The sequence below is a fragment of the Sparus aurata genome, chromosome 16 (genome assembly GCF_900880675.1).
Source record: "Sparus aurata chromosome 16, fSpaAur1.1, whole genome shotgun sequence".
Lineage (NCBI taxonomy): Eukaryota > Metazoa > Chordata > Actinopteri > Spariformes > Sparidae > Sparus > Sparus aurata.
In genome coordinates, this window is record NC_044202.1 from 1,893,610 (window position 1) to 1,916,207 (window position 22,598).

The window sequence follows — 22,598 nt, forward strand, 5'->3', positions numbered from 1 at the left end:
TCAGTGTTGTGCACCTGTAGAAGAAACATGTCACAGGTTTGTCCACACAGTGATTAACATGTTAGTGAAATGATCTATGAAACATATCATCAAATGTTTGGAAGTGATTCAGGTGACAATCAAACACAATCACAGCTGATCAAATAGATTTTTAATCTGTTTCATTTGCTGATGTAAATGAATACATATAAATTAGAAGTAATGAACAAAGGTAGCCGCAGTGATTAGGGAAACAGCAGACGGGGTCAAAGGTCATCAGGCAGGTTAGCAGGAGGTGACTGATCAGCCTGAAGTGAACAGGAAGTAGGGATCAATCTGAAACTCCAGACTGAGAATTACCTTAATGGCGTCTTGCAATTTTATTTTTTGAAGAAAAGACTTTTCTGCTTCCACATTTACACCAGATACTGATGTGCTTTAGTTCTTGAATAAAATGTGAGGAAAATAAATTACAGTCTCTACATCACATACATTTCTGCATCTTCCAAGAGTCAAATATCGTGATGCAAAAATGCAAGAAGTGAATCAGGACGCGAGTGTTGGAGGTGCATGTCGGTGGATTTTGTTCATTTTAAAACAAGCTAGCTGTTTCCCCCTGCTTCCAGTTTCTGTGCTAAGCTAAGCTAACTGGCTGCTGGCTGGTAAACTACTGCTTTAAAAAGGATGAATAGCCATTTTTCTGGGCTGAACAACAAATCAAGAGAACTTTCTCTCTCTCTCCCTGAATCCCTCACTCCTCGTGGCTTTATTCACGAGCCAACCACGACCCGAGACATCACTCCTTTGAGATGTTACTCCCAATGAGTCTCCTCTCATTTCCTGACTAATAAAGAACAAAAACACCCACCAAAATACTAAAAGAAACATCTGGGACAGGACAAACTAGAGACAAAGAACTATGTGATAGTTACTCGACAGCAGCTCGACTTTCAAGGTTCTTAGTCAAGCTGCATAAAAGTTCATGAAAAATGTTAAAAATGAGGAGTTTAGTATGAAAATGTAACCTGTCAGTTCCGAGACACCGTCCTGAAGACAGTATGAGGTTTCAAACACACCCAGAGTGACGAGGAGGAAACGATAATAATCATAGCCCTGCGAGTTCAAACATTCATAGAGATTTCTGTATACTGTACAAGCCTATGGACTTTATTTTAACACAGCTCGTTAACATCTGGGAGACAAACTGGAAAAATACCAACATATTCATCAGCTTTCTAACTCTCCATCTGCAGCACAGTGTCAGCTCGACCATCCCTTCACCTGACAGAGTCCGTTTGGAATTAATTTGGTGTTTCGTGAGTCTTAATACTCAACGAGAGACCCAGAAACACTCACAGTCAGTTCAGTAGTCATTCATCTCCTTTCAAAGGCAGATACCGGTGTTTGTTTGAGTTCTTTCACTCCACAAAAACCTCCCTCATCTTTGTCCATTTGACTAAAATCCTTCCGATTCTCTTCTACTGTGCTGGCGAGAACGTCAGGACCATCCAACCGATCACGAAGTAGAAGAGGAACACCGGGTAGACCACCAGCGCCTTGCGGTTGGCTGGCTGACTGTCGGCGAGGAAAGCCGTGGAGGCGAAGGTGGACCAGCCGAACGACGCCGTCACCACCACCAGCCGCACGCCGAAGCTGACCGGGCCTGAGCCGCCAACCAGGACGATCCGGCACACGGCCATGGCCACGGTCAGAGGCATGATGCAGTATCCCAACACACACAGGCTCTGGAAGAAGGAGATGGTGCCGCCGAGCAGCTTGGAGTTCAGGGTGATGATGATGGAGCCGAACCAGATGATGACAAAGACCTGAAGGAAAAATTATAATTCAACATGTTAGTGAGGAGTCAGAGGAAAGATTATCGATTTATATAAACAATATATAAACTAGAAGTGTCTTCAGGCTGGATTATAACACTGATACAAGACAGAGAAACACAATAATGGCAGTTAATCAAGCGAAACTTTAACTGTCATCGATTTTTATCATCAATTAAACGTTTTGGTTTGTCTTTTTGAACGAAAGAGCAAATCTTTCTGTGTGGGAATTTCCTCCTTTTCATCATCTGATCAAACAGTAAACCTGAGACGTTTTGGCTTTGGATCAAACAAAAGAAGCAATCAGAAGATTACTGCTTGGATTTAGAAAAAATTAACCACATTGTTATGTATCAGACCGATAATGGAAGTAAAGCATTATAGGTCCTCTACAAATAATGAAATTACAGCTGATAAATATATAATCAATTATACAAAGCCAAATTGTTTTAGTTCACTTGACACATGCAGCAATTGCACACTGTGGGTGGAGGTATGCACCTTTAGAAGAGGAAGAAGAAGAAGAAGAAGAAGACAAAGACAAAGACTAAGAAGAAGAAGGTAAATGTCTTGGAAGCAGATGACTAAAGCCATAAACTGTGACAACTTCTCAAAAACAGCTCAACAGAAAGACTTATTTTGTTAAGTTAGTTAGTTTAAATCATTTACAAGGAGAAATGTCAAATATTTGCTGGTTCCAGATTCCTGTTGTTGTAATAATGGAGAGTCTTTTGCGTGTTGTTTGGACAAAATGAGCAAATTAAAGACGTCACTTTGACTTTTGGCTCTGTGGAATAATGGGGAGACACTAAAAAGACAATTATAGATCATCAATTGATCGATTAATCTTGAAAATGATCAGTTGATAATCCCCTGTGAACATGTGGGGGACTCTGAGGGTCCAGAGACAGTTTCCTTCCCCAGTTAGCTTAGTTAGTGTCCAGCCTTCACCCTGATCACACTGTAAGATAAATGAAATAATAATTAAAATGGAGTACCTCAGCGAACTGCGGTCCCCCCTGGTCGTCGCTGTCCGCCGACCCGCCCTGCAGCAGCAGAGCCAGCGTCACGCAGAGCAGCAGCGGGCCCCACAGGTCCCAGTCCCGCAGCAGAGCCGAGCTGCGCTTCGGGTACAGGACGTGGATGAACTTGTTCCCCACCGCCCGCAGGTCCCGCAGGATGGTCTCCTTCACCGGCTCGTCCAGGGTGGAGAACTCGTCGTCCCGCCTGGAGGAGCCCATGGGCACGGAGATGTCTCCCTCCACCGGGATGTCCTCCGAGATGGACACATCTGACAGCCCGGCGAACGGTCTGCTGGCCTCGTCCGCTGCCGCCATTTTACTTGAGAGCGAAGAGTTAAACGTGGGTCTTCAGTTATCTCGAGAGTTTAGATGACGCCAACAGAGGCCATTTAATAAAAAGCGCAATAAGAGAACGACCAAAGCCACGAGAGCTTCTCTACACCTGTGAATTCAGGTCCTGTTGGTCCAGTTGGTCCGGTGCTGCTGTGCTCTGCAGCTCCACGTCAGCTGAGGATTGTTTACTTCCGCAGGATGTCGGTCACGAACATCCGGGTGGTGCGTTTAAGTGAACGCGAACAACGTCTTTCTTAACCGAAACACACTTAATACAAATATAAAGTAATTCTTCACAACCACTGAAATATTTTTTGAATGATTGTTACATCTTAAATTTAGAATAATTTCCGTCACATCATATTTTTTAGATCGATCAAACCGTTTTACTGTCGACAATTTTTTTTTTTTCGGATTAAAAATGCTATTTTCAGTCCAATCATATATTAAATTAATCTATACAAAACGACAAATCAATGTATTTTTACAAATTACGTTATTGTCATTAGATTACATTGGAATTTGAAATAAATATCTGGGATAAAAGAAAAATATCCGCATGGAATATAGAGAAGTGCGTATAAACGATGATTACCTTTGCTTTGAAGGCATCATAAAAGCTGGCGAAGACGTCGCCTACTGATGACGCGTTAATCCATCGACACTCGTTGCTGAGCCGTGTGTTTACATCATGAACGCGTCCCTTCGCTCACACGTTTCTGGCTCGTTTCATGTATAAAATAAGTTGAATTTAAAATTTTATAATTCATTTTAAATCGTTTTAATGTCCGGCAGTCTGAGTGAGCAGCAGTGAGATGGATGAAAGCAGGAAACGGGTGAAATCGGACTGTGAGGAGCTGCTGAGCCGCTTCCAGACCACAGATTCCGTCCGATTCGAGGTTTTCTCCAAAATATGGAGGGAAATGAAATTCTCAGAGATTTTCTAGTAAGTCTAACCTACAAATATCTCTTTATGGTCAATCACAATTTTGTTTTTTTACGGATACAAGTCAAGTCATTGGTTATATTGTGGAAAAAGGTGACTACAAATGTATATCCTCAAAATAAAAGCACATATGTGTTACTGTATTCTACATTATCTGCTTCTGTTGTAACGTTGCTTCGTCATCGAACTTATAAATACAATTTTCAAGCTTTTATCATCCACATCTGTCTTTCTTAACAGTTGCTAACAATGTGCTGAACATTATAATAGACGCAGTAAACAAAACATACCGGAAATAACATAAAAATGTTGAATCAATTGAGTGAAACTGCGATGTAGAGAAAAGAGATCATTCATAATCATGAATCATGACATTATAGAAGAATTTTATGAGGTCGAAAAAATGTTTATGTTGCATTGGGAACATTTTTTGTAAGGCAGTGCTTAATTTAATTTAGATTATATTTGTGAATAATCTGTAAATCAGTCTAAAACCCCAAATATTCAATTGACAGTGATAAATCCTCATAATTTAGACTGGAACTGTCTTTTCTCCTTCATAAATGACATTAACAATTAATACGCCTCTATTTATTTTATCAGAAATGTCAGGGTATGACTGACAGTAGATGTGTATCAGAATCATCTTCAGTATTTAATGCAGTGTATCACATGTTGGTGTTTTGTCAGCGGCACTGAGGGGCGTGAGAAGCGAACGTTCAGTCAGCTGATCCTGGACACCGCCAGCAGATTCCTCCTGCCTCCGTTCAGCTTCCAGATCAGAGTCGGAGGTCTCTATCTGCTGTACAGCTTGTATAAGTGTCAGATTGCTTCGCCACCGGAGCAGGTCAGTAACACGCTTACATGGTATGTTGATCATCAGATTGAATAAAGTCCTAACTGAATTAAGTGTTCTGTTCTTCAGATCCGTCTGGCGCTGAAGGACTGGGAGGACATTAAGAAGTTTGAGAAGGATGCTGTGGACGCTCAGCACCTCGACGCCGTTTACATCCTGCGACAGCTGATGTTACAAAAAGCTTTCCACTTCACCGCCATGCCCACAATGGTGAGCGCTTACCTTGTATCAGCACAGAGTCTGGAGTGGGATCCTCTCCTCCATATTAACTTCCAGCTCTCCAGGGGTTCCTGGCAGCAGGTTTCTTTCCCGTTAGCTAACATGCTTCCTCCTCGGAGATGAGAAAGAGATGAAGAGACTGAGGAATTATATTCACCAAATTAGACACATGTGGTCACTCCCCTGTCTATCTGAGAAGATGTTAATCCATAATATGCACATTGTTTATTTATTTTACAGCTATTCCTACTTGCAAACTTACACTCCCCTCTCTCCTCTTTCTGCTTCTCCCTTTTTCCTTCATCTTTCTCCTGCCAGCTCGCCTTCAGGAAGAAGAGGAAGATGGAGAAGTCTCCGTTGTGTGAGGAGTTCCTGGAGCGAGCGTCCCGACCTCAGGAGCTGATCAACATCGAGCTGCTGGATGTGAGCAGAGACTCAATAACATCACTGGATCTGAAAGTAGATTTGTTTAAAAGTATTTACTTGTTATTTTTCTCTTTGTTCTTTTTCAGGAGTTATCCAACATTCATGACCTCTACGACAAGCTGAAGACGTCTGTCACTTCGAAGTCAGAGCAGAGTTCGTCCGTTAACCTGATTCGTAAAGACCTGGTGCCGCAGCTACGCAGCAGTGTGGTGGATTTCTACAAGTGGCAGCAAAAGAAGGTGAGACTTTTATAATTGTTAGACAAAATGTCGATGAGGTTATTTTAATGATTTTACATCTGGGTTCTCTTTGTACATTATGTTCTTTAGTCTTCTCAGGAGGGAAACAATGAAGATGAAGAAAGCGGTGAGGGGACGTCGACTCAGCAGGAGGTGAGTTACACTGCATGTTTTTATTTTTGAGTGATACTCAAATTAAAGTGTATAACATAAATCCCCTCTGTTTTTACCTGCACCTTCTATGAAGTTGTAATAATACATTTGTCCAGAGGGTAGCGCTGTGGTCTGACTGCCTGTTTTGTGTCTTTAGTGCTCCAAGAGAGCTGATCGTCTCGCCTCCATTAAATCCAAAGCGTACGGACAGGCTGCAGAGGTTTGTGTTTCACGAGTCAATACTGAGATTTTGTTTTACTTTCATTTTAACAAATAGAATCATTCTTTTTCTCAAAAGTATGTTCACATGTAAAATGTATTTCTTTCAAAACATCCACATAAACAAAACCACATGCTTTTCTCAGGCCTGCAAGTCGCGGCGTCATCGACAGGTGGAGCTGGACGTCACGAGTCACGAGGCCGGACCCTCCCACTCGTCAGGCTACATCAGAATTACTAAACCGTCACTCAAAGCCAGAACCAACTTAAATGTACAAATCACAGGTAAATCCCTCCCACAGCCTTGTATGAAATAAGTTTATTACCGTATAGAAACTCTCCCTGAGTCGAGGAGGATCAGGCCGGCTGAGTAACGCTGGCCGCAGTGTTTTCTTCTATTTTGATGTTTGGTGAAATAATCCTCACTTCTTGTTCTTGTCAGATGACTTGCTGACGGACGCCATCGCGACCACTCGGCTCAGCCGTCTCACCGCTCTGGACTTTGTTCCTGAAGGTACGCAGCCGGCAGCCACACTGTTGTAAACACTCGCTAAAACAGTTTGTACACAGTTATCGTTTCTATTTTTCTGAGGAAGGCCGTTTCAGATGCTTGAACCTTAAAATATCTGCACCAAATGTAAGTGCAGTTTCTCTGTTAGCTGTCAAAGATTGACTCCAGACCATCAGACTGACTCGCCACACTGATTTTTTTGGCCATAAAACATTTACCAGGATGCATTTTTCTAAGCTCAAATAACCTTTTCTCTTAATAGCAACTCAACATCCTCCACATCTCATTTATTCTGCTTTCCTTTATCCTTCATTCAGCAAAACAACGCACAAAAACTCCAAGCCATGAAGAAGACCACAGCTGAGTCGACCTGCGTCCTGCGTGAAGCTGCAGTTCAGTCGATTCTCAAGTTTGTTTTAAAATGTTGAAAAAAACTTTTATCACTGTAATACCAGTTCTGTATCAGAAAATCTGAATGTTTTGACATTTCAATATGTTGTGTATTTTTTAATGAATCTTTAAGTGACTGAGCCGTAAACATTTAGAAAAAAAGAAGGTCCTGACTGTTCTACAAAGTCATAAAAGCTTGTTGAAAATGTGTCCTGTACCTGCCTGTTAGAGCTGTCACAGTAAAGGACGCACAGCTTGTGTCTGTATGTACATTTTGATGAAGCTTAGCAGGAATAATGACCACAAACATTTCCCTCACAAAGCTCGTCTCTCTGTGCAGCTTCTACAGTGCAGAAGTTAAAACTGGATATCTGTTCTGCAGCTTTGCCTCAGTTTTTGTTTCTCGTGTTAGAATATTTCATGAAGTTTTGCTGTTTTAAATAAAACATTTTTTTAAAGCTGTTGTTTTCGTCCATCTCTTTCTTGTGATATTTGATTCAGACTATTTAAGAAAATCTCCTCCTCGTTTGTGTTTCCATCAGCTTTCACTGGCAATTTATTGTCCCTGTGTTTTATGATGTCACTTATTTTCCTTTTTCCATGGAAAGCAGCTTAATTAGCCAATGCTAGCTGTGTGGCAGTTAGAGTTGCCATCCGTCCTGTTTTTCCCAGAATTGTTCTCTTTTTTCATCAGCTACACAACACAAACATAATGTGATAAACATATTAGAAACATTTTCTTATTTATGACTGATCAGAATATTATGTCACTGACCTCCTCATGTAATTCCCAGGGATCATGATTGACTCAGAATCAGAACTCCTTTATTGGTCCTGCAAACGGAGATATTTGTGTGTCACAGCAGCCTGAGGACAGTTCAATTTGACAATAAACAATAATAATACTACAAAATAAACAATACAATAAAAAGGTAAGAAATAGATTCTTATATACAAGATATGTACAATTACCCCGACCCTTTCTATGACATCACCCCATGAAGTCAGCATTCACATTTAATTTCATAAATTTTATGGGAAAAGTACATATATACAAATTAATAACACATAAGCTGAGGCGTCCAAATTACCTGAATTCACCCCATTACAATATTAAAGTGATGTAACTTGATTACATTCCGTTAGTATTGGAATAATAACAAATAAAAACCAGAGAAATTAAATATCAATAAAAGTAGCCTTTTGTAAATCCTATTAACAATTGTTTATCTGTGTTTGTTCAATTAATATTTACTTTGGCTTCTTTTTACAAGACAGATTGAGAGGTAACAGGAAACAGGATGCAATAAAGGACACCTGCTGGGACTCGAACCCCAGGTAAAGGCAAAACTTCTATATATGGGACGCCTACTCTACCCACTGAGTTAAATAGTGTTTAGATTTTAATCAAATTCTCAGGTTAGATCCAGGTAAAGCACGCAAAATAAGTCCGGGTGGTGCGTGCCATAAGGGGCGGTCTCGTTTCCCGCGCGAAGTTGGTCCATTTCCCTCCAAAACTTAGGATGCCTATAATAACAGCTGACAGATCTTCACTCTGTTTGGAGCTGCTCTTCTCTGAGGACACGAACACGGTCAGTAAACTGTTCTGTACGAATCTGCTTTATGTGTCCAGTTACCTGCTCAGTACAGGTGTAGTCATGTCAGTGTGGGAGGTGTACAGATCATTTATTACTTACAGATCTCAGGTAATAAGCCCAGGTGATGTTTCTTCATATATCAGCCAGCTCCACATATCAACTACCTTAATGCGTTAGCTAAGCTAATTGACACGAAGACGTGTCAATTAACTATTAAGTGTTGAGGGAAATTCGGCTCAAACATACGGAAGAGGATTAGGGCCACATGTGAATTTTTTTTTTAGTTCTGACTTTAAAGTCAGAATTCTGAGAAAAAAGTCAGAATTCTGAGAAAAAAGTCAGAATTCTGAGATTAAAGTCAGAATTCTGACTTTTTTCTCAGAATTCTGAGATTAAAGTCAGAATTCTGACTTTTTTCTCAGAATTCTGACTTTAATCTCAGAATTCTGACTTTTTTCTCAGAATTCTGACTTTAATCTCAGAATTCTGACTTTAATCTCAGAATTCTGACTTTAAAGTCAGAACTACAAAAAAAATTCATGTGTGGCCCTAATCCTCTTCCGTACAAACATAATTCTCTAACTACATCCAATTAAATCCGTGAGGGACGTTGTGTTTTGTGCCATGCACCAAACTCCATTGTGATTTTGGTCGTTTTATCTTTGCTATGTTTATTACATGAATAATGCACAGTTAGCTAATTAAAGTTGGTCACTATCTGAAAATAAGTCGATAGTTTCGGTAAAATCGGCAGTTCTTTAGAACGGCGTGAAAGCTGGTTAGCTAACGTTAGCTGGTCAGTCTTAACGTTAGTGGTTATGCTATGTTAGCTAGCTGACATTAAAGTTGTTGCAGATGCACTGCACGGTTTGGAAACACGTTAGCAGCGGCTCAGCTGCCTTTATTACCGGTAAGGACACATGAACCGAGTACTGACACAATAAGGAGCTTATAAAGACGTCTGTGTCATTTAATTGTCGTGTTTTTACAGACAGTTTTGCATGTTAGCTAACGTGTGTCTGCTGGAGAGCGTTAGCATGACGCCATTATCGTGCTGTGTAATGTTAGCTTGTTGATAATAGCATCTTTACAGCTGAATATCAGAGTGCAGCACAGTTGGCTAACAGGCTCCACGTGTTGTGTTAATAATGTCTCAGTATGTTAGTATGTCAGCATCTAGAACGTCGTTTTGAGCAGCTAAAGTAGTTTAACACACATTATGCAGCCTCATTGTAGCCTGAACAGAATGTATGCAGTGTGTTTGTCTTCGTTCTGGTTTAATGTGTGATTTAAATCACTGCACTGACTTCCTGTGTGTCAAAAGATAGACTTTAAAATCATATTACTCATGTATAAAGCACTAAATGTTCTCAGGACTGAATACAATTGGTTTACTTTTGGTTTACTTTAAAAAAAACTAATTTATTAAATCAGATTATAGTAGATTTTACAGTGCAGAGTGATGTAAGACTCCTGAAGTGATGTCATGCACATGGTTACAGACTGCTATATCATTCTTTATTGTACAATTATAATCCGGTAAGAAATCCCCTTTTTGCTCGATGTGTCTGTAATCTGATTACATCTTCTTTTTCTGTTACAATTAGAATATATATATATATATATATATATATATATATATATATATATATATATATATAAACACACACACACACATGCATGTAGTCATCATGTTATAAAGTACTCCCTCCTCTCTCCAGGTGAACAGTGGGACTTGTCTTCAGCTTCAGGTGGAACAGCTCTGACCTGTGTGGTGATCAGACCCGGAGAGGAGAGACGCCTGGTCCAACAAGGTCAGTGCAATATAGGGGCAAAAATTAAAGGCAGAAAGTGTGAGATGTGTCAGCTGCTGTTCATTAATACTCTAGGATCAGTAAATGATTCTAGAGGATAGTCGAGTCTCATTCACAGGTCGTTGAAACTGACAGTTTGTGTTGGCAGAAGCCGCTACAGTGTCACTGTTGGGACACTAGTCTTTAAATTTGCAAACAAGCGATGCACAAGTAACTTCAATGGGAAATAAAAGAAGGAAGTAAAAGTAGTATTTTAAATGGGCTTTATCTACTGACAGGAAATATAAACAGTATGTGTGAGTAGAACGCCTGCATTTAGTTGATCTCATTTCTATGTAATATAAATGATTGAACTGTATATTATTTAACATGTATATCTCCACTGTTCAGCCACAACATTAACACAACTGACAAGTGAAGTAAGCATTGATCATCTTGTTACAATCAAATGTTCTGTTGGGAAACTTTGAGTTCTGTCATTTCTGTGGATCCTCTTTGACAAACACCCCCCACCCAAACACCGTTCAGACCAACTACACCCCCTCATGGCAAAGAACCCAAGGTGTCAAACTGGCCTCCTCATTCTCCAGATCCCAATCCAGTTGAGCATCTACGGGATGCGCCAGAACCAACTCCCATCCATGTTGGGGCCCCCGTGGATCGTTCTTGGCTCTGACTGCATCCAGTAGAAGCTCAGCTGGATTGAGATCTGGGGAATCTGGAGGCCAGGTTGACACCTTGAGCTCTTTCCCACGTTCCTCGGGTCGTTCCTGAGCAGTTTTTGCAGTGTTGCAGGTGCGTTGTCCTGCTGGGGGAGCACTGCCATCAAGGAGTGCTGCTGCCATGAGGGGGTGTACTCGCTCTGCAGCTGTGTTTGGGTGACTGGTGTCTGTGAAAGAGACATCCACATTAATGCTAGGACTCATGGTTTCACAGCCGAACATGACATTGGAACACAATGATCCATGTTTTTTATTTCACCTGTCACTGGTTCTAATGTTGTGGCTCTCAGTGTGTACACATGTTAAATACTTTATGAATTAGATCAAATAAATGCATTTAGGCACTGTAACCACACTTGTTTATATTTCCTCTCAGTAAAACCAAACCTGTAAATGTTTAAATTTACTTCCCATTAAATTAAATTAAAACTCAATTTAAATAAAATATGAAAAGTGATTTCAGGTTAAATACATGTGAGTTAGGGACTCAAACCTCCACAAGGAGACTCAAAACTCATCAAAAATAGACCCAGGTCTCTTTGTGGAGGACAAACTACTAACACAAAAACAACACAACAACAAACAAACAAAAACTCTGAAATAATAAAAACCTACACAAACAATCAAAACTTCTAAAAACAAACACAAAACCTCTTCAAACAAAAACATCTAAAAATAAACACACAAAACATCTAAAAACAAACACAAACCTCTAAAAACAAACACAAACCTCTAAAAACAAACACACAAAACCTCTAAAAACAAGAACATCTAAAAACAAACCCAAAACCTCTCAAAACAAACAAAAACCTCAAAAAAACTAACAAACATAAAAAGACACAACCTCCACAAAGAGACATCAAACTACCACTGCTCCTCTTTGTCTTCCTGCAGGTGACGGACGAGCAGCTAAGATGAACAAGACGAGCCACAACAGGAGCCTGAAGCGGCAGAGCCTGAAAACTGAGTGTCTGTCTTCTGATGAAACTCCTTCAGGTTGTGCAGTTGTTAGTTGACTACAGTTCACCTGCTCAGACAGTGAGCACTGTTGTCTTTACTGGCTATTTACGTAATAAACCCCTTTTTTGAATTACACTCTGTTGTTGTTTTAATTCTGCTCATCCCTGATTTTTATAGAACGTGTTGAGTCTTTTGATGGAGTCTAATGTCTCCTCCCAGTGGCATTGTGAAAGCTTTAACTATATTTAATATATACATTTCTTTCTGCAGTGGAGACCAGTGCTTCTATTGCCTTCACTTTCTATTCCTATTTTGGGAGTGACTGATTTAGAAACAGGGCCCATTTGTTGAGCTGACGGATAAAATGTCATTTTGAGCAGCTAAAGTAGTTTATATGCTCATTTTGCAGCCTCATTGTCGTCTGCACAGAATGGTTTCTGTGTGTTTGTCTCAGTTCTGGTTTAATGTGTTATTTAATTTACTGCACTGACTCCCTGTGTGTCAGAAGATAGACTTTAAAATCATATTTCTGGTCTATAAAGCACTAAATGTTCTCAGGACTGAACATGTGGTTTACTTGTACGGGATTGGGAGGGTTATTTAACATTTTTCTTCTGATAGTTACTTATTTAAAAAATTAGTCAGTCATGTAATTGAGGTAAAACTGTCCGCTCATCTAAACCAGAGAATTAAACATAACTGTTCAATGTGGCTTTCAAATAAGTAAATTAATTTAATGCATTTGTTTTATCTGGAGCTGATTATATTATCTTCTTTTTTCTGTCCTGCCTTTCAGATACTGTTTTAATGTCTTAATGTTTGAGTTTCGATTAATTTCTCTGAATAGATTGAATTTTATATAAATAAACTTGCCTTAGTGAGGTTTTATTTGACTGAAGGTTTTTAGATCTCAACCTTTAGCCTATATCTCTAAAACTCGTTTTAAATAAAATGAATCCAAAAGTCATTTTAGTCAGGATAGGAAGGAATTGTCAGATTTTTCTCTGAATGCTTTTTTTCCACTCTCACTTCACCTGTTTGGTTTCAGCTAATTCAATACAAGCCTAAATATGCTCTCTGAACTTTGAATATTAATGTGCATGTTTTTAATGTGATCACAGCAAAGGGAAAAGTGTGTGTGTGTGTGTGTGTGTGTGTGTGTGTGTGTGTGTGTGTAGCTTGTGGTTTTACTTTATGAACAATTTGAACTTATGAATAGGGTCCTCGCACTGATGTGAGTGCTCGGGCCCTAATAATACAAAGATTAAATAAAAGTCTGTCAAGAGCTTGATTTAATTTGGTCCTTGGATGTAGCAGCAGTACCAAATCGTACACAAATGTATGTTACAGCAGATACAGTGGAGAGCAGTCAGGGGAAGAGAAAATGACAGTTGCAGCAAAAAGTTATCTGTGTTAGTTTGACAAACAGGAGTCGAGGTAACTGATAAGTTCTTTTAGAACTTTAGAAATTAGATGTGGCTTTGTTTCACAAAAAAATGTCCATATCTTTGTTTTCCTCAAACCAAAAACTCAGTAAGACTGTCAGAGAAAGGCAAATCCTCCCAATTCAAAGAGCTTGGCAAAAAGGTTTTGTTGACTTGTCTGGTTGAAAACATTTCCCCTTGGAGCTGTTGTGGTCAGGTAGGGATGGACTGAACCATTTGTTCATGGTGGGGGTCTTTCCAACAGCCTCCTCATTGGACTGGTGTGGGTATTTGGCAAATGATGGATGACTGTATGAGCTCCTCTCTGACTTTTTGGTCCTCCAAGGCCCACTTTCTGTTTCTGGCACCTGAAGGACACAAACAAGAGCAGGGAAGGTTGAGAATAACCTGCTGATGTAAACAAAAACATTTGGAAATTTTGTTTAAATCTGTAGGATTATAGCCTGACCAGAACTGGACTTTTAAGGCCAATACAAATATTGAGATTTGTTTGTTTATATCGGCCATTAGTACATTTTTTAAACATTAACAGTCTTAATACAAATATCTTCGATTTTACCCAGGCTAGTTTTGTTAGCCCTATTTACAGGAAATAGTGTTATTTTCCTTGAAAAGTGTATTGTGTTTTCAATATTTTCCTTAAAATGAATATGAAGAATTAATTCACAATTTCATTCATTTAAACATGTAATTTTCACAAAAGTATCTCAAGGTGTCAACTTTCCACTACAACAATAAGCAGTTCTGCTAAGCTAGGTGAGTTAGCTTACAAAATAAAAGTCTATAACCAACTAGTTACCTGCCATCAATCACTGCGATTTGATTTAACTGAAGTTAATTCTCATGCAGGATTAATTTTTAATCACATTTAATCACATATGTAATTAAGTTTAGCTTAATTAGCCGAGGCTAGCCGTGTAGCAGTCTCACCAGCGAGCTAACGTCACCTAGCTTAAACTGGATTTGATTGTGTAGTTTTTGGCTGTTTTCTTTGACACTACACACGTTTTAATGCGTATTTCATGTCAAAAGAAATGCCAGCAGATATTTAACAAGTCAGTTATTCGTGTTTACGATATTGTAGCTAAAAATATAGCATTAGCTACTGATTTTTAGCCTTAGCTAACTGATGGATGCATGATATGTTCAAGGACCGGGAGATATGTTCGTGAAAGGTAAATATTCGCCTATTCCTTCTTAAATTGGGTCAATTTGAGCAAAGTAATTCCAGTATTTAAGCACAAATGGGAAATCCATTGGAGGAAAATCACAATATTAATTTTAAACTAACATTTTAGAAAATGAGATGAACGCAAACCGATGAAGCAACGATGTTTCCCACAGTCCATGAAGGCGTCTCCGTCCGCCGCTGTGTGGCTGCGGATCTGCGGGGTCTGGAGGATGAGGAGCGGCGGGGACGCTGCTGCCTCCGCTCCGTCCATCACACACTCGGTCCTGCTGTCGGTGTGAGGGAACCAGCCGCAGCCATGGCCTCGGACAGTAAGTACCGACCGTCTGCTCACCGTGTGTCCGCCTCTGAGCGTGTCTTTCCCCGTGTCAGTGCCGGTGATGGAGGCTGTTTTCAGGCTCTGATGTGGGGATTGGCTGACTGAGCGGCAGGATGTGTAGGCCAATTATTCCATAACACCAAATATTATTGTTTTTCTGCATTTTAGCCATTTTATAGATATATATATTTTATTGCCTATATAAATCAAATGACGGATCTATACATGATATTCCTGCTGTATTCCTGCAGGGGCTCTGACTGTATTATACTCACTGGAGAGTTGATAGTTGCCTCATCATGGCCACTTCATGGAAACCTATCTCTGTTTCTCCTCTAGCAGAATTATAATATCCAGGTTTGAATTATTTTAAGAACTCCCCAGTGTGCTGTTTTATAACAGCCTGCAGGCCTGACTCCATTTTGAGTTTAAAGGGACCCTGTGGTTTCTTTTACTGCATTTATTATCATTAATAATCTGCCTTAGCCTTCAACAAACCCTAAATTATGTTACATTTTTATATATTCTCGTTACTGTTCAAAGTTTTAATGCCAGCAATGTGCATTTAGTGTCAGCCTATCAATGAACCTTAAAGTATTGAACATTTTCGAAATATATTATGGGCATTTTGCAAAGGTTTTAAAGCCAGCAGTAGATATTTAATGTTATGTCTTTAAAAACTTTAAGATATTACACATTTTACATATATATTCCTGCCATTATTCAACATTTTCACAGCCAGTAATGCACATTTAGTGTCACCCTTTCAACAGAAAGTATTTATAACCACAAGCTCTTCAGCACTTCTGTAGTTATTAATAATCTGCCCTCCAATAACTGGCATGAATACTCGTCTTCACTCAGGGATCATTTTTGGACAAAGGAGACTTTGAAAGAGAAGAATTCATCTTCTACATTTAATATTTGTATTATTTAAAACACCTCTTGTTAAGGACTTGATTTAAGACATGACTTGAGTCACATGTCTGTTTCTAACCAATCCTGAAGTGCACACTGACGTCAGTTTGTCTACATTGTAAACAGAGATTATCAAGAACGAGATGAATGTCTTGTTCCTTGTGAAACAGGAGTTTAACGTTTAGTTGGTCGTGAACCTGTTCGGATGTTTTTTAAGTTCTTCCACTGGAATTTGAGTCTGCATGAACTCCCTCACAAGGTGTATGTTGAAGAAGTTTCCTTTCCTCTTTCTTGGATTCACATATTTGATTAGTAATCATAACAATTTGTGGTTTTCAGAAACTAGCATCAGACTTAAGTTGTTGGGAAATACCTCGCAGTATCTCCTTGTCATTGTCATTCAAGTCAGTCAAGCCAAAAAGACTTTGCGGTATGTGAACATCAGGAGTGTGAATGTAGTGAAATGTCTAAAATAAACAAAGGAAAACCACAGAGGAGCGAACATCATCCCAGAACCAGAGGGGAGTCTGCAGGAAGAGAGAGAGGCCCTGTTCAGACTTGGTGTTAGTAACCGTCCTAGGTGATCCGATCACAGGTGGACAGCTCTGCGTTCAGGTGAGAATCCCCCAAGAAGACATGTAAAGGACTCGTGTGAAATTCAGACCACTGAAGAAGAAGATGACAAATAACAAGAAGAAGAAGAAGCCACAACAACAGGCAGAACTGTTGAACTAGAAACCTCAGCATCACCAGACTCCCTTTACAAAACACTTGATTTTAGGAGTTGTTGAGTGAGGAGAAACTTAACAAACGTTGTGAAACGGCTACGACAAATTCTAAATCATCTGTGCATTCTTGTTAATTCAGCATTAAATCTGATTAGACATTAAGCTGTTTCTTTCCTTGTCGCATCACTGAACCAGCCGGTCTGCTTCTGAGTCCCTGCAGCTGTTTGATTACGCTGTAACAACTAATTTCGGAATTTATACTAAATTCATGAAAGAAGAACATTTTCTTGACTGTAAACATGTCAAATTTTTTACAAAAACAGTGAACGCTAACCAAAATAGGTAACTTCTTTGACACCTGTGGAGAAAGTCCCCAGACTCCCTTAAGAAATCACTAAATTTAGTGAGTCATTGAGTTCATGGAAACTTTATAAACATTGCGAAACGCTGTCTTTGTCAAATTCTTTATTATTTGGACCTTCTTGTAAATTCGGCAAACGTTCTACAGGACATTCTTTCTTTCTTTTGTGTAAAAATCATTCTCCCAGTGATGTGCGTGTTTATTTGCATATAGAGCATGAAACTGGGATCAGATGTGATCGCTTGAGATTGTTGTTCATACCATGTCTGGTTTGCCTCACTATGACATCATTGTGCAGACAGGTGGAGTGGGATGTAGACGAGGCGTATTGGTCAGAAGGACAGCGAGGTGTGACGGTAGGCAGGTAAACAGCCGATTAAACTCCCTGATTCCACTGAAACAAGCTGATTCTCCCATAAAATGCTGCTGTTTGAAATGCTGGTGTGACTGTAGCTTTACCTCTGTAGGACAAAAATAAATCATGACACCTCAAGTAAACACTGGCGTTGCTGAGAGGAGATGCAGAGCAGCATCAAAGACGTCCTCGGCGTGCTCCATTAAACAGTAGGAAGCAGTCAGCCATGTGTGTGTTGCTGTTTCTGGTTATTGTGGCCTACTTACAGGCTGATTCGATGTCTAATTCATGGTTCTCTCCTCCCCTCTGTGGGCTCAGACTGCTGGCTGACGGGCTGAGAGAGGAGAGAGCTCTCAGTCGAGACTCAGGAGTAATAGTTAATGCCGATGTGTGTGTGTGTGTGTGTGAGATTCCCTGTGTCAGGAAATTGAAATCCGTGTTTGTTCCTGTTTATTTGAGGCCTGGGGCTCGTTGATGGAGCTGACTGACGGGAAACCAGACGCATTTCACTTTCACTTTCCCCTGCAGGAGGATCACAATCACATAATATTTCTCAGAGGTGTTCAGTGAAAATTGCGATGGGTGAAGTTATTCGTCCACAGTCGAATGTTTTCATCAGGGGGGTTTATAACTCCCCAACTAGCCAGCTAAACCCTGACTGTGAGCTACAAGAGGCTAAAAACAAGCTGAGAAGATTCACCATAAATGATGTTTTAGGTTGCGTTTCTACCTAAAGTACTCAGAAAACATCATCCAGGGACCTTTTTAGGGAGCGTTACGGGTCTTTCAGCATCTGTTGTCTGTGTTTCCAGCACAGTCTGAAAACCAAAATCAAAAATGAACCCATAAGTTTAAGAAAAAGACATTATAAACTCCTCAACTTCACAAGCTAACGTAACAAAAAGCTAAACAACAAAAACTGACAGGACGTGTCCGACAGTCACTTCTACTTTGATTATTACATGATTAATCGTGTAGTTTGTCTCGCTTCTTCAGTCCAAAACTTAAAGACTCTTCATTATCTGTCATAAAGGACAAAGAAAAGCGGTGAATCGTCACATTTGAGAGGTTTGAACCAGATTATCTTTGACTTTTATGTTTGAAAAACTTATCCAGATGTTGGGTATAATTTTCTTTATCAACTAATCGTCACCGCTCTCGTCAAAAGTTTTTGTTGGGATCAAGAATTTGTTCATTTAAGACGCTCAGACTTCACACTTATTGTCGTCTCACTCGTGTTCCTGATTTTGGAAATAGTAATTTTTAAAAACAGATAGTTGATTTGATGAGTTGTGGTCTTTGCTGTCCGACTCTGCCGTGTGTGCCGGGCGACTCTCTCCACCTTCCTCTGGGTTGTTGTGTCTCGATGGTGTTCAGGAAGAGACGTCCGCCTCGCCCAGAGGGAGGCAGGAAAGCTGCGTTGATTGATGTTTTGTACAGAACACAGAACTGATCCGACTGGAGAACAGAGAGATGAAGGAGAAAGTTTAGGAAGTTTGCTCTCTTGGGAGTTTAAAAGAAGAGAGGAAGACTATAAAGTATAAAGGACGAAGGAGGAAAGAGTAGAGAAGAAGAAGGAGGTGAAGACATGAGCAGCGAAGGAAGAACTAATGAGACGTCGAGGTCGAGGGGCAAATGTGAGCGTTACATTCTACTGTCTTATTGTTGAAAACTCAGTAATTGAGCAATATTTGAAGTCTGATTGTTTGTTTCACCTGCTGTTAACTCTGAGGGAATTCTTCTGTCTGATATCGACGACACCGAGGCAGAAGCTTGATCCAAATTTGGGCTTTTTTATTACTTTGCATATCGTTGTGTGACTTTACTTTAGCTGTGTGAGGCTCCAGGTACGTCTGTGACCTCTTTAGGAACTATTAGACATTAAGATTAAAGGATGAATCCAGTGTTTCCTGCAGGATCAGAAGTAATTCAGGATTTATGGGTTTAAACATCCATCAGTGAGTCTCAGCAGTGTTCTCCTGTTGTACAGTTGATATTCAGCCTTTTAACCAGCAGGTGGCGCCTCAGCATCAGTTCTGTTAAGCTGTGATTTGTGGTGATGGAGCTTGAAGTGCTCAGTTTTCCTAAAGTCATTATTTGTGTTTTAGCTGGCAGATAGTTTGATGCTGAGTTCACTTCCTGTCAGCTTTGACTCCTCAGACTGTGACATAATGTGTGTTTTAATCTTCCTCCTCGATAAGTAACATTATGTGCCACTATTTCAATATCTGAAGGTAAAGAACAGATGCTGTGTGGAGTCACCAAATTATTACACAGATCTACAAAAATATATAAAGACGCCAGATCTTAACAATATCTTAAAGATATGTTCCTGAGATTAAGTTTAATTTAGGAAACACTTACAAAAGACAGAATTCACTGTCTGCCTCAGTTTGATTGGAATCAATTAAATCCAAATCTTTAACTCAAAGCTAAATTAATGTTTTTAAGTGTGAGTCACAGTCGTTCCTGTCTGCAGTGGTTTACTGTCGAGGCGACGTTCCCTTGTGTGACTTTTTTCGCTGTCTTCTGGTGAAATTTGTGTCCTCAAACATCGACTTTTGGAAATGAAAAAAAGTCGATGTCGAACTCAAGGATTACTTGTTTTCCTTGAATCACATTATACTGGATTAATGTATTTATATACCAGTACAAGTTTAATAGTCAAAAATGTAAACATCATACCGAGAGAGAAAAGAGGGATTTTGATATGTAGTTGATTTATTGTTGATATTTTACAGTTTCTGCACAGACGGAGGACTTTAAGATCGTTTTCCTGCTAGCGCTTTGTTTTTAGTTGCTAGCCAGGTAGCTAGCTAACACACCAGCTAGTAGCATAGCTGATAGCTGAGACCGGGTCATGGATGCATCATCAGATCTGGATATTGGACCCAAACATGTCACCTATTCAGTCCAATGAGAATCGCTCACCTGGTGCGCACACCAAAAAAGTCTCTTGCTTCCAGGCGTTACGATACGATAGCCATGATTAAACATGTCTTCTCACGCAAATGTTGACTGTTTTATATTTAACCAAGAACGTTCTCTGAAGTACTCTTGATTCTTTAGCTTTGACTTCATTCAGGCTTTAGTTAAGCAGTTGTTGGAGAGATAATTTCAGTGTGAATGTGTTACGAGTTTGCAGATACATTGCTTACAGACATTTCCTCATTAAAGGATTGATATAATAAACACATAATTAGCGAAGCATTATGTGTTTGATTTTATAAAAGCAGCCTGGTTGAGAACTCACTGGGAGTTTTAATACTTCGTACTTTGAGCCTCTCTCTCCTTCTTAGTCATCATCTCTTCATCTCCACCCTGAGACGCTCTCGTCCTCCTGGCCAATCAGGACGAACAGACAGACAGCGCCATGGTAACATGAGACCTTCTCACATGTGGGTGGGAAAAGGCACACTCATTATACCTTAATAGAGCCACTGGGCTGTTTCCAGGGAAACTATGATGTTCAGGTGTGTGTGTGTGTGTGGGTTTGAATCAGACATGATGTTTCTGGGTTGATTCGACCTCCCGTCCCGACAACAACAACAACAGCTCGGCTGCTTGTGTGTTAAGTGCAGCGAGGTCAGTGAACGTCACATGTCGGCTCTGGAGGTTTTTGTAACAGATGCAGGTGCAATCAGACGTCTCAGGGTTGATGCAGTTGATGGTTTAATGGTTCTTTTGGGGTTTTTTTTTTATGTAACCTCTCATCATCAGCTGGTGTCTGTGCTTAAACATTTTGCACAAAGACAGAAGAAGCCTCCGACTGAGTCAGACATCGTGTTTTTACATCTTTACGTGTGTTTGACGTGATCAGATCAGAAACGTCTTCCTATTACAGGAGCGATTCCTAAACATTTAGCTTCAATGATTCGGAGGCAGTTAATGCAGAAAGGTTGATGCGCTTGAGGTGGTTTGTGTCTTTTTCCATCTCTGACATTGTGTTTCCACTGTCTGCATTATGATCACTGCATTTCTTCATTGTCTCCATACAACATGCGACACGGCCGATGTTAGCTGACGTGCAAGAACAACTTGCCTTGTCGAAAGTAGCTCCTGTAGACGTCTCTCCATATTGTTTCCTGGTTTGTCCACATCCAGATGTGACGTAGCCATGTAGCCTGCACCGCGTCACCCTCTGACCAAACTACGTAGTCGATTCACATTTTGATTCTTTAGATTTTTTTGTGAACTTTCAGAAGTTTGCTCCAAATTCACTTGACATTTTATTGAACTATGGCGAGTGTTGATAGAGATCAGAGAGGATAAATACCCAATAATGCTTGTACGGGAAATCATAAGCTTATAAGCTCCAAAAAGCAAACATCAGTGTTAGCTTCTTCAACCGTTATGGTTTGAGCCTTTCAACTATTGTCATTTCAATCAATCCTCACAAGAGTTATATTTAATTTAAGACAGGATCTATGCCATCCTAACTTATTGTGAGATAAAATAGGATGTTTTTCTAAATGCAGATAGGAAAAATGTTTCCAGGTCGTGTTGCAGCGGATTAACTGCCATTCAAAAACCAGCGATGACAGAAAAACCTGAAGGGAAGATAAAAATCATCTTCTCAACATCCAACCCCGTGATAACAGGCGAACGTCATTGTTTTTGGAAAACCTTTGTTTTTCACACCCACAGCACACAGACGAGCGTTTTCAGATCCTTCTGTGGGAGTGAAAACCGCCTGGTTCAGCGAGGATGGAAAGACAAAAACAACGAGGAGAAAAACAAGTTTCAAAATTAGCATGAAAGCACCAGATTATTACGACAGAGGAGAAATCCTGGTCTCTGCATTCGTTACACAAACACTGAGAACCGTCAGCTGTGTGTTGTAGTAATGATCCGTCACACAGGTCCTGAAACTAATTACCTACGTTAATGTGACCTTACAGCGAACTGACAGAGACGGCAGGGGCTCCTTTTTATTCATCGCTAAAAAGAAGAAAGAGGAAACTACAAAGCATCTGATGCGTCCTCTTCACCGTCTCTCGCTAATGAGCGGTAACAACGTGGCCTTCGATGCTGCTGCTGCCTCTTCTTCTCCTTCTTCTT

At 40.0% G+C, this 22,598-nt stretch overlaps 3 protein-coding genes and 2 long non-coding RNA genes across 6 annotated transcripts in view; 3 read left to right on the plus strand and 2 right to left on the minus strand.

Moving 5' to 3' along the window:
* Nucleotides 1-131: 131 nt before the first annotated feature.
* yipf6 (Yip1 domain family, member 6) lies at nucleotides 132-3,391 on the minus strand. The gene is made up of 2 exons (XM_030391966.1): nucleotides 2,813-3,391; nucleotides 132-1,805 (listed from the first exon to the last, which is right to left on the minus strand). The coding sequence occupies exons 1-2, from the start codon at nucleotides 3,149-3,151 to the stop codon at nucleotides 1,458-1,460; spliced, it is 687 nt and encodes a 228-aa protein (XP_030247826.1). The 5' UTR covers nucleotides 3,152-3,391; the 3' UTR covers nucleotides 132-1,457.
* Nucleotides 3,392-3,809: 418 nt separating this feature from the next.
* On the plus strand, nucleotides 3,810-7,589 carry snapc1b (small nuclear RNA activating complex, polypeptide 1b). The gene is made up of 10 exons (XM_030391965.1): nucleotides 3,810-4,115; nucleotides 4,806-4,962; nucleotides 5,041-5,181; nucleotides 5,509-5,613; nucleotides 5,703-5,855; nucleotides 5,946-6,008; nucleotides 6,166-6,228; nucleotides 6,374-6,512; nucleotides 6,670-6,741; nucleotides 7,056-7,589. The coding sequence occupies exons 1-10, from the start codon at nucleotides 3,985-3,987 to the stop codon at nucleotides 7,100-7,102; spliced, it is 1,071 nt and encodes a 356-aa protein (XP_030247825.1). The 5' UTR covers nucleotides 3,810-3,984; the 3' UTR covers nucleotides 7,103-7,589.
* Nucleotides 7,590-8,654: 1,065 nt separating this feature from the next.
* LOC115597587 (uncharacterized) lies at nucleotides 8,655-12,357 on the plus strand. The gene is made up of 3 exons (XR_003987122.1): nucleotides 8,655-8,720; nucleotides 10,448-10,540; nucleotides 12,157-12,357. It is a non-coding gene; the product is annotated as an uncharacterized LOC115597587 (long non-coding RNA).
* Nucleotides 12,358-13,496: 1,139 nt separating this feature from the next.
* Nucleotides 13,497-15,074, minus strand: LOC115597588 (uncharacterized). The gene is made up of 2 exons (XR_003987123.1): nucleotides 14,959-15,074; nucleotides 13,497-14,014 (listed from the first exon to the last, which is right to left on the minus strand). It is a non-coding gene; the product is annotated as an uncharacterized LOC115597588 (long non-coding RNA).
* Nucleotides 14,815-22,598, plus strand: part of syt16 (synaptotagmin XVI) — a 32,188-nt gene continuing 24,404 nt past the window's right edge. Inside the window, exons 1-2 of one of the 2 annotated variants that reach the window (XM_030443641.1) lie at nucleotides 14,815-14,842; nucleotides 15,012-15,167. In XM_030443641.1, coding sequence (XP_030299501.1) covers nucleotides 14,830-14,842; nucleotides 15,012-15,167 — 169 coding nt within the window. In that variant the 5' untranslated portion in view covers nucleotides 14,815-14,829. Of the gene's footprint in view, nucleotides 14,843-14,983; nucleotides 15,168-22,598 lie in introns of those variants that run through there. The other variant, XM_030443642.1, reaches the window with a different exon arrangement.

What these genes read in the sequence shown, in the direction of transcription:
- yipf6 (XM_030391966.1), bottom strand. Translation starts at nt 3,151, where the DNA reads ATGGCGGCAGCGGACGAGGCCAGCAGACCGTTCGCCGGGCTGTCAGAT. An exon ending in GGGGACCGCAGTTCGCTGAG is followed by an intron (nt 1,806 to 2,812) that starts GTACTCCATTTT and finishes TTTTTCCTTCAG; the next exon opens with GTCTTTGTCATCATCTGGTT.
- snapc1b (XM_030391965.1), top strand. Translation starts at nt 3,985, where the DNA reads ATGGATGAAAGCAGGAAACGGGTGAAATCGGACTGTGAGGAGCTGCTG. An exon ending in GGACGTCGACTCAGCAGGAG is followed by an intron (nt 6,009 to 6,165) that starts GTGAGTTACACT and finishes TTGTGTCTTTAG; the next exon opens with TGCTCCAAGAGAGCTGATCG. An exon ending in CTTAAATGTACAAATCACAG is followed by an intron (nt 6,513 to 6,669) that starts GTAAATCCCTCC and finishes TGTTCTTGTCAG; the next exon opens with ATGACTTGCTGACGGACGCC.